At 44.1% G+C, this 10,000-nt stretch overlaps 1 protein-coding gene across 1 annotated transcript in view; it reads right to left on the bottom strand.

Moving 5' to 3' along the window:
* The window catches only part of LOC132970499 (DNA repair protein XRCC4-like), a 21,933-nt gene that overhangs the window by 11,651 nt on the left and 282 nt on the right, over positions 1–10,000 (bottom strand). Inside the window, exons 2-3 of the mRNA XM_061034441.1 lie at positions 4,787–4,930; positions 3,351–3,541 (exon numbers count right to left, since the gene is read on the bottom strand). Of these exons, the coding sequence (XP_060890424.1) occupies positions 3,351–3,541; positions 4,787–4,928 (333 nt within the window). The 5' untranslated portion in view covers positions 4,929–4,930. The remainder of the gene's footprint in view (positions 1–3,350; positions 3,542–4,786; positions 4,931–10,000) is intronic.

The raw sequence follows: 10,000 nt of genomic DNA, 5'->3' as shown, positions 1-10,000 counted from the left end.
TAATTGTCTTCTACATCCAGAAATTATCTTCTGATGATCCGGGTCGGGTCGCGGTAGCAGCAGCATGCTACACAAGTCACCCCAGACGTCGCTCACCCCAGCAACGACCCTCCGATTCCCAACCCAAGTCCCTACAGAGTGAGCTACTACCGCCCCAAATCTCGAGGAGAACTGTAAAAAACTCAGTGAATCTTCATGTTGTCACCTTTAAAGGACCAGTATGTAACTCTGCCCCCTAGTGTTTAAAATGGGTACTGCAGTATAAATTCTAAACATCATAGAGAGCTGTCTCCCCCCCCCTCCTCTCTAGAGTCCATGCTCACTCAGGTCACCATGTGGTGGACTCTGAAGCTTCAGTGTTTATCCAGCTCTGCATGGGTCTGTAAACCTTTCTGTGTTCTAACCTCTCTCCATTTTTCAAAAAGCATCTCCAATATTGATCCTAGTTTGAGCACGTTTCTGCTCGTGGAGCTTATTAGAAACATGCAGAGGCTTTTTAGGTCGGGTACAATCACTTCTATCTGAACCACTTCTCTTGCCCGCTTCCATCGCTGCAACACCTGTTGACCTGATAACTGCTCTCATATCTGGCAAACAGAGGGGCGTCCAAAACGGCCATCTTAAAAGCGCCTACCTTCTCTGGTCCAAACAAATCCAGAGCATTCAGGACCAGAATCTAAAGTTAGAAGGAGGACATACTGGCTGCTGCATTGTTGTCACTGTGCTCATCTGACTGAGATTATTCTACAACAAGCTGTGTCAGTTTGAGAAAGAGCTTTAACATTAAATCAGAGGATCCATTAATAGGAAACATTTGCAACAACATTTAAACCAAATGTTGGAATGAGTCTCACATATGTCTTATTGGAGCCGACAGTAAAAAGAGTTAGCTGCCTCCAAACACGCTCATGTTTGGTATGCTAACACCTCAGGTAACACCTGTGGGCTCTTCTGGTGTTTTGTAGCGGTGAACAGGAGCTGCGATTAGAGGGGAATGAGCAGGCATTAGACGCAGGCCTCTCATTATGACTCATAACTTTATGACAGATGAATTACTGCCTGTTTTTATATGTTGCAAGAGAAACACCCAGAGCACTTCTGTAAATCCTCTGTTCCTCGCTCTCCTTTTTTTTGTTTTTAAACAGAAGCATCGATTCATTTCCCCTCTGCTGCAACCAACAGACGCACTCGGCTTTCCATTCTGTCAGAAGTGCCATGGCAACGGAGGTTTGTGTCTCCGTCACATGGTCGACCCCTGAACACGGATCATTCGGCCTGTTGCTTCACACCGTCGGGATGCTCCACTCCCCAAACTCCACCACATATAATCTGAACAGAGCACATTAATTCAGAGGGATTTCCATTATTGAGTAATATCAGCACTTTTGGAGTTACTGCAGAAGATTTCTTCAACCGACAACCAGCTGTGATGTCTGACCATCGTCCTTAAAGTTGTTGTTTTGTCTCTGACAGGCTCAGATTCTTAGGGCGCACTCACACTAGTTAAAGTTACCCCATACCGTACTGAATTCCCCCCACTGGACTGCACTCACATCGCTCCAGGACTAACCGGGCCTGAGCACGTTTACCTCTTGTACATAACGTCGTAATACAACACATGCATGACTTTATGTGATCATGAAGCATGCTCAGTTTACAAGACAGGGGGACTCGTAAATAAAAAAGGGAGGCGCTGTCGAGTCCCTTTTGCGAACATCAGAGAACAAATCAAAGAACATGACGGCTACTTTACTGACTTTGTGTCTTATTTTGAGTCATGTTAGTCAGATACAGACAGTACACTCCAGGGTTTCTCCAGAATTTCATTTCATTTATTTATTTAAAGGACAGTGCACATTAATCAGCTTTTCTGTAAATGTGCCAGTGTTAGCCAGCGGGCTCATTTTCAACTGTAGTCCTTTGGCAAGATGTTAAGCTAGGCACAGGGTGGCACACACAGCAACAGATATCAACAGTATAACATGAAGAATGAAGGCTGTCCACGTTGTGTATCTGTGCTCGTTCATTAAACTGTACCGAACCGAAGCACACCTCTACCAAGCGAGCCAGGGCCGAGAGCCAGGGCCGAGGAAGTGTACAAGGCTTAAGTACAGAAAGGAGCATGCACAATGGTCCAACAAGCTGGACTCGAACATGCTTGGGCACGGTACGGATTGCTTTGTGTGAGTGTTCCCTAACTGGACTCTTCTCCTCTGTCGCCCCCCGGTGGTGGAACAAACTTCCAAACTCCATGTGATCTGCAGAGTCCCTCTGCACCTTTAAGAAAAAGCTAAAGACCCAGCTCTTTATGAACACCGACGACCTTCATGATGATGATGATGATGATGATATGGATGGATTTGATGCTGATGAGAACTCTCTAGAACAGCTGTCGATGTTGTGCTTGCCTCTGGTCACTTCCTGTAACCCCTCTGGTCACTTCCTGTAACCCCTCTGGTCACTTCCTGTAACCCCTCTGGTCACTTCCTGTCAGCACCTGTGTCCGATCAGACTTAAAGCTGTTCGTTTGCACTCCCTGACGTTGTTTACTCTCTCTCTCTCTCCTTGCTTGTGTTGTTCTTACTCTCTGATGTTCGTCACTTTGGATAAAATTGCTGATACATGAATTGTAGTCTCAGCTGAGTCACCAAGAATTTGTTTGCAAATAACCTGGGAAGAACTTTTATATTTTTTTTTACAAATAAAAATTTACGATGAGAAGACTAACTGAAATATTCCAAAAGAGCCACAGCTGGGATAATTAGAGTTAAAAGACGCATAATTATGACACGAGGGATGAATTAAAAAAACCAAGATCTGTTTTCAGTTAGCTGTGAGGACGAGCTGTAAAGACTCGTTGATTTATGAGCTGCTGATTATTCGAAGAGGGAGAAAATCCCATCAGAACAAGAAGAAGACCTTGTTTTAAAAAAAGCTGTCCACAGATGTAGAGCACATGGTTGTGTCTGGGTCAGTTGGAAGGAGTTTCTGGAATAACATCAGCAGCTGAAGGTGAGAAATGACTCCGGTTTCACACTCGATTCATCACTTCCTCCACTCGGGGAGGGAATAAAAACAGGTTTTTCTCCGGAGCTTTAAAACATCAGAGGTGGATTAAAGAGGACGAGGTGACGTTGATATCTCCTGCACAGGCAGCGGCTGACGTCATGAGACCATCAACACCTTGGAAAGATGACTTAAGACGTCAACGCTTCACTCACGTTTTAGAGATAATCCTGCACAGTCAAAACATCGGACCACATTCTTTAATTAACCTTCTGACCGGAGGGAAAACGTGGATAAACAAACTTCAGCTGTGTGACACTGATACTCTGAGAAGCTTCACTCACAGAGATGTCCTTCTGAACCGTCTCATACGCCAGCGTGACGGTGGAGCCGCGGTCGGGCGGAGACGGCGTCAGGCTGAAGCTGTACGTGGTGGAGGTTTCTGTCTCTGTCAGAGCCTTCTCGAGGTCCTGGATGTAGCGCTCCCTCTGCATCTCCAGCTCCTCCGCCTCCTCGCACACGGCCGCCTCACTTACTGCAGAGAGAATCAGAAAGTCTGAATGAAGGGGCGCTGGTGGTGCAGTGGTTAGTGCACGCGCCCCATGTACGTAGGCTGTAGTCTACCAAGCGGGCGGCCCAGGTTCGAATCCCGCCTGTGGCTCCTTTCCCGCATGTCATCCCACACTCTCTCTCTCTTATTTCTGACTCTATCCACTGTCCTGTCTCTCAATTAAAAGGCCAAAAAAAATTATTTAAAAAGAAAGTCTGAATGAAAACATTTTAAAACACACGAGCCGCTCTCTGGAGAAAGGCTTTGTCTTCCCCCATTTGGGTCAAAAACAAAGATCACAACGTCCTGCTTTTTATTGAATAAAATATTAAGAGCACACTGAGCAGTGAAACAGCGCGTTAAAAATGTTTAAATCTACTAAAATGAAAGAGAAATACAACGAAGTATACATGTTTTGACTGACAACCTTCTAATTATTGTGCAACTGGAATGTCCACCCCATCATGCCCCCCCTCCTTTTGTAAGTCTGTGTGTGTCTCTTTATCTCTTGTCCTGTCTATTGTCTGTATGCTTGTTGTCCTTGTGTTATTCCTTATGCTTTCTTCTGGACTTTTATTATTATTTTATTTGTTTTACAGTTCGAGTGTGGGGTTTTGGTACGTTATTTCCCACACCACTAATGTTCACACTCATTTCTGTATCTACCTACTTTGGATGTTTTTGTTCAAATGTGTTGTTGTGCCATCTAACTGCAATGTGAAGATGCATCCAAGAAAAATCAATAAAAATAATTTTGAAAGACAAATACAACGAAGAGTACAGGTTTGTAACATCACCTGAGAAAATCTGACTGTTGAAGGTCAAACTCATAAATCTTGCACGGAGGGGAACTGTCCAAGCAGCTATACAAAGGTCAACGACCATACACCCTTAAATCTTTCCAGGTGAGGAGAAAGGCGTGTGTGTGTGTGTGTGTGTGTGTGTGTGTGTGTGTGTGTGTGTGTGTGTGTGTGTGTGTGTGTGTGTGTGTGTGTGTGCATCTGTGTGTGTGTGTGTGTGTGTGTGTATGTATCTGTGTGTGTGTATCTGTGTGTGTATCTGTGTGTGTGTGTGTCTCTGTGTGTGTGTGTGTGTGTGTGTGTGTGTGTGTGTGTGTGTGTGTGTGTGTGGTCAGACAGGTGAGGTGGTCCAGGTACCAGGTAAACATAAATCTGTCGTGTTAAATGACATTGAAGAGTTGTGAGGTCACACTGGGTGGCATTTTTTTACCGTCTCCTCTCCAGGCGTCCTGTCCGTCAGTCAGCAGCAACTGGAAGCCTGAACCTAAGCCCCGCCCCCTCCAGTTCACTCGCAGGAAGTAGGAGGAGTCAGGCTCCGAAGGGATGGAGACTTCCCGCACCGACACGTGCATTCCTGCAGATAAACACACAACACAACACGGAGTCAGAGATCTGCTCTGAGATCATTTATACACTTATTCTGATAAATAGAGATGTTAGTGGTGTAGTCAAGACCACGCTAACCGAGACCAGGACATACCCGAGACCAGAGCGCTCCAAGACCAAGACTAGACCAAGACATTTAGGGGTCGAGACCAAGACCATAAATATCTCTGAAAAATCTTCATCTTGTGTGTCACTCACTTAGACCGTAACAACGGGAAGGTTGCGGCCGTAACCGAGGGATAAAAATTAAACTACGTTTGGGACGCTGGTGGCTCAGTGGTTAGTGTGCGTGTCCCATTTATGGAGGCTTTGGTCTTCCAAGCGGGCGGCCCAGGTTCCATTCCAACCTGTGGCTCCTTTCCCGCATGTCATTCCCCTCTCTCTCTCTCTCTCTGATTTCCAGCTCTATCCACTGTCCTATCTCTACAATAAAGTCACAAAAGCCCAAAAATAAATCTTAAAAAAAAAATTAAAAAAATTAAACTACAATTAATTTAAGTTATTAGTTCTTTAAGAAAGAGGCGTTTTCCTTCCAATCTCAGTAATGATGAGGAAAAATAGCCGCTCAGTGGTGGTCTTGATTTAAAATCCGGAGTCCGTCCAGTCTGAGACTGAGACCTTAAAGATAAGTCTTGAGATCAAGACTGATTACCAGTACTACAACACCAATAAGAGGTATGAGAGGTATTGATTTACCTTTTGTCACTTATTCTATCGACCTGGTTTTACTAATTGATAAACTCAAGATCAAACTCTGTATTCGGCTCTAGTATCTCTCAATTTACCTCCAAAACTTGGAAAGCCTCGTTTCTCATTTATATTCTACAATAACTTCAGTCTTGTCTGAATTAAAAGCAGGGTTGGTGATTTTCGAAAACTAGCAAGATTTTGAAAGTAGCGTTCCCCCTGTGCTCCCGCCAAAGCCACGCCCCTCACTTACATGCACAAGCGGCGCCGTTGGTCCAGAAGCAGCTCATCGCTTTGAGTGTGGGCTCGTGCATGCAAGAGGTAGAGAACGAGCAGGGAGACAGGGAGGTGCGATTTTTTCATAATGTAAAGAGAATCGGTCCCAGCACTGAACCTTGTGGCACTCCATGATTAAGAAGATGCAGACGATCATCTTAAGAGTATCTGAGGTCTAAAGAGTGAGGGTAAGATATTTCCAGCTTTAAGAATCTGCCTAATGAGATATTAAATAGATTTGTATGATTTTTACGTAAATTTGAAGTTATTCAGAAAGTCGAGCTCACGGCGTCTGATTTAAAATAAAACAGAGAAATCTTAACACAGCAGCTCGTCATCACTTTGAGCCGGTCGAGGTGACTGACCTGTCAGTCGGAGGAGGAGGTTTCTCAGACCTGGTGGAGATCTGACTAAACACCTGCAGCTGTTCTTGCATCATTTTCCTGGCATGTGTCACAGCCTGATGTTCACATGCCAGGAAACACTTCACCTCTGCTCAGCGAGGCCTTGAACGCTCCTGAAAACAGCCGCCAACAGAAGGAGGTTTCACGGCTATTTTAACACGCTGTGGATTATCTGTCAGCAGCCCGTGCAGGGGGCTACACTATTGTTTCATAAAGAGAATTGAAGACATATTTGAGGTCTGACGGGGGAGGGGAGGGGGGGGATAGATCTGTAAACCATCAGAGACCTCATAAGGCCTGGCCTGGAGAAACCTTAAAACCCCCCCAGGAGACAAAACACACAAGGCCTGCCTGTTGTTAGCCGCTTCACAGCTGGACCAGGACCCAGAGAGATGTAGCATTCAATTATGAAAACCCCTTCAAATAATCTGATACACTGATTACAGCTCCCCCAAACAGTAGTTACATAATCACCGTTTAGAAACTGTGCACAGAGCTGCAGTAAGACGGACACTCTGTGAATACAAGGAGTCTTTTGATTCCCTCTTCACACCAAGAACACTAAAGAAAAGGTGCATTATTAACGACGATGCATGATGCTAATGTAAGCATGCCTCGTTACAGGACTAGCTACTTAAACACTTTGCTCATATCTGCTAATCGTCATTATTAATAATTTCCTGCAAAGTGATCATGGCAGCAGCCCACAGTTTTCTTTGGTATTCAAAACACCTTTGCAACATGTTTCCTTTTTTCTCGTCCTGTGCGCATCATTTAGCTTGTTGTATGTGTCGGCTAGATTAACTCTCACAGCTGAGTCAGATATTTACAAGAGATGCATCGATTGGGAGAATCAGGCCAGATACCGATGTACGAAATAACAATTTAGCCAATGTCAATGTCAGACTCCCACAATGCAACATTTTCTCTCATGTTTGACAAAACAAGTCAGAGTTTGTCCAACAGGTGACGTCATCTCTTGATTGATTTGGCACAGCAGATAAACATCGCCTACTGACATCAGCTCATGCCACATTATTTGCTGATGTGCCGATGTCTGTCAACAGTGCCGATATTAGCTGATGCCGAACAGTTATGGTAAATGGTAAATGGGTAACTATAGCGTTTTTCTAGTCTTCCAACTACGCAAAGCGCTTTTACACTGCATGTCACACCAACCAATTCACACACTGATGGTTGTGATCGCTATGTAGTATCATCAGAAGTAACTCATCCATTCATACACCGCCACTGAAGCAGCAGGAGTAATTCGGGGTTAAGTGTCTTGCCCAAGGACACATAGGACATGTTGCCCAGCTGGGGATCGAACCTTTGACCTTCCGGTTGAGAGGCCGGTTGCATCGCTGCATCTCTCTCACTTTGATTTGCTTAACTTTCTTATCATGCTAAAGTTTTGTGACGTCTGGAAAACAACATAAATAATATTTCACATTTTAGAATTGACATCTTTTGCAGCCTTGATTTCAGAGGACGATGATTCTATTTAATCACAAAGAACAACCTAAAAATAATAACCGTAAGGTATTCATGATGTATTCACTTCACTGAAATACGCAGAGCTCACGGTGGAATGAGAGTTATGTTATTGTAAAACACGGGTTTTCCTTTAGTGCCGTTTGGTACGTGTAATGACCAAAGTGAAAATGACGAGTCCAGCTCCATGCAAACGTGTCATCACGGCTCTGTAAGCACAGTAATGCACTAATACACAACCTCTCATTATGTGTAAGTACAGGCTGAGCAGAGTACAGCAGAGAAACTCAAACCTCAGTTAGCCGATACTAATGACCGACCACGGCGGTACAACAGCAGCTCCATCCTTAACAACATCCTTTAACGCCACCTGCTTCAACGCTAAATACTGTATACGCACGGACGGAGCAACTCCTCATTTCAGAACGAGATGCTGCAAAGAGTCATCTCCAGCATTTTAAGAATCTGCACCTCAGAGAGAACTTCAAACATAATTGGGTGGAGTTTAAATTCAACAAATAAAGTGTAGAGAGAGATGTTATGTAAATGGATAATTTAATTTTTAACTTTTGATCCAGTTTTGGGGAGGAGAGTGTTTGGGATGACCTGCAGCAAAGGGTAAGAACGGATTTTTATGAGACAGTAGATATTACTATCAACCGTCTGTCCCTGCAGGGGGCGCTGGAGTCCCATCGATGGCGTCCCCCGTCTGTCCCTGCAGGGGGCGCTGGAGTCCCATCGATGGCGTCCCCCGTCTGTCCCTGCAGGGGGCGCTGGAGTCCCATCGATGGCGTCCCCCGTCTGTCCCTGCAGGGGGCGCTGGAGTCCCATCGATGGCGGTCTCCATGCTGGAAATGCTGTCTCAGTCTAACTTTCAGTCAACCTAACGACAGGCTGAGAGCTGGAGCTGAGGCGGGTTTTAAACCTCCTGACAAACCGTTACACCGCGCCCACCTGTCAATCAGGTCAGCTACACGCCTTATTGTGAATAACTCTTATCCTTCATCAAATCAAAACTGATGAGTCATCAAAACATTCACCCCCCGTACAGTGTGTGTCCATCGAGACATGAGCTAATCACACCTATTTGGTTTTGTGAACCAGGCTGTAAACATGTTAATCTCTGCTGTAAAAACAGGCTTTTTAGAATGGGTGTGTATGTGACTTCCTGTGCTTCTGCAGCCAGCCTCTAGTGGACACTCCAGGAACTGCAGGATTTTACACTTCAGCATCGGCTTCATTTTTCAAACCCGGAGGTTGCCGCTTGATTTGAACCCACGGCCGCTGCAATGAGGACTCCTCTGTACCTGAGGGACACGCCCCCCCCCCCAACAGACAACAACACCTCTCACCCAATGCAGACTCTCAGCTGTGAACTTTGCTGTTTTTACTTCCTTCCGTTCACCATGCACCTTAACAGCCTCTGCTTTATCTCATGCACTACATCACTTTATTCTATCCATTTTATTTCAGTATTCAAACAGTTCTGGTTAATTTATTCCTGTTGTTCTTATCCATCACTACGGTCACTTTATTTATCTCATTTTTACCTTTACAGTTATATTGTTTATATTAGTTCTGTTGTTCCATTATTCACCTTATTAACTTATCATTTAGTATTTGCCTACTTGCATATAGTTCTGTTTACATCTGTTAGTCCGATCACTGTCCACTCATATCTACTCTTTTATATTTTATATTTTTAAGTTAAGTTTAAGCTTGAAGTTGTATTTAAATTGACAGTTTATATTTAGTTTTAAAATGTTTCCTCTACCTGCACTGTTGTTCATTTACTGCTCTGTGGCCCCCCGGGGACAAATAAAGGTTTTTGAATTGAATTAATTGATATCAATACGTCTTCCTCAAAAGACAACTTCAACTTTTATTATTGTGCAGAAGGAAATCAGATCTGCAGCAGGCGTCAAGAAGACACAACAGAAACACAAAAGACAACAACAGAAACACAAAAGACAACAACAGAAACACAAAAGACAACAACAGAAACACAAAAGACAACAACAGAAACATAAATACAAACATCCAGAAAATCCACACGTCAAGTGAAAAACCCTGAAAACTTATAGATAATCAATGGACAAAACAAATACCCCAAGATTAATCCATATCCTCATTATTAAACGCGTTTTGTGACAAGCTGAGCCTCTAATGACTACAAA

The sequence above is a fragment of the Labrus mixtus genome, unplaced genomic scaffold, assembly GCF_963584025.1.
Source record: "Labrus mixtus unplaced genomic scaffold, fLabMix1.1 SCAFFOLD_196, whole genome shotgun sequence".
NCBI classification, from domain to species: Eukaryota; Metazoa; Chordata; class Actinopteri; order Labriformes; family Labridae; genus Labrus; species Labrus mixtus.
Note: the sequence above shows the minus strand (reverse complement) of the source record. Positions and strands in the feature narration are given on the sequence as shown.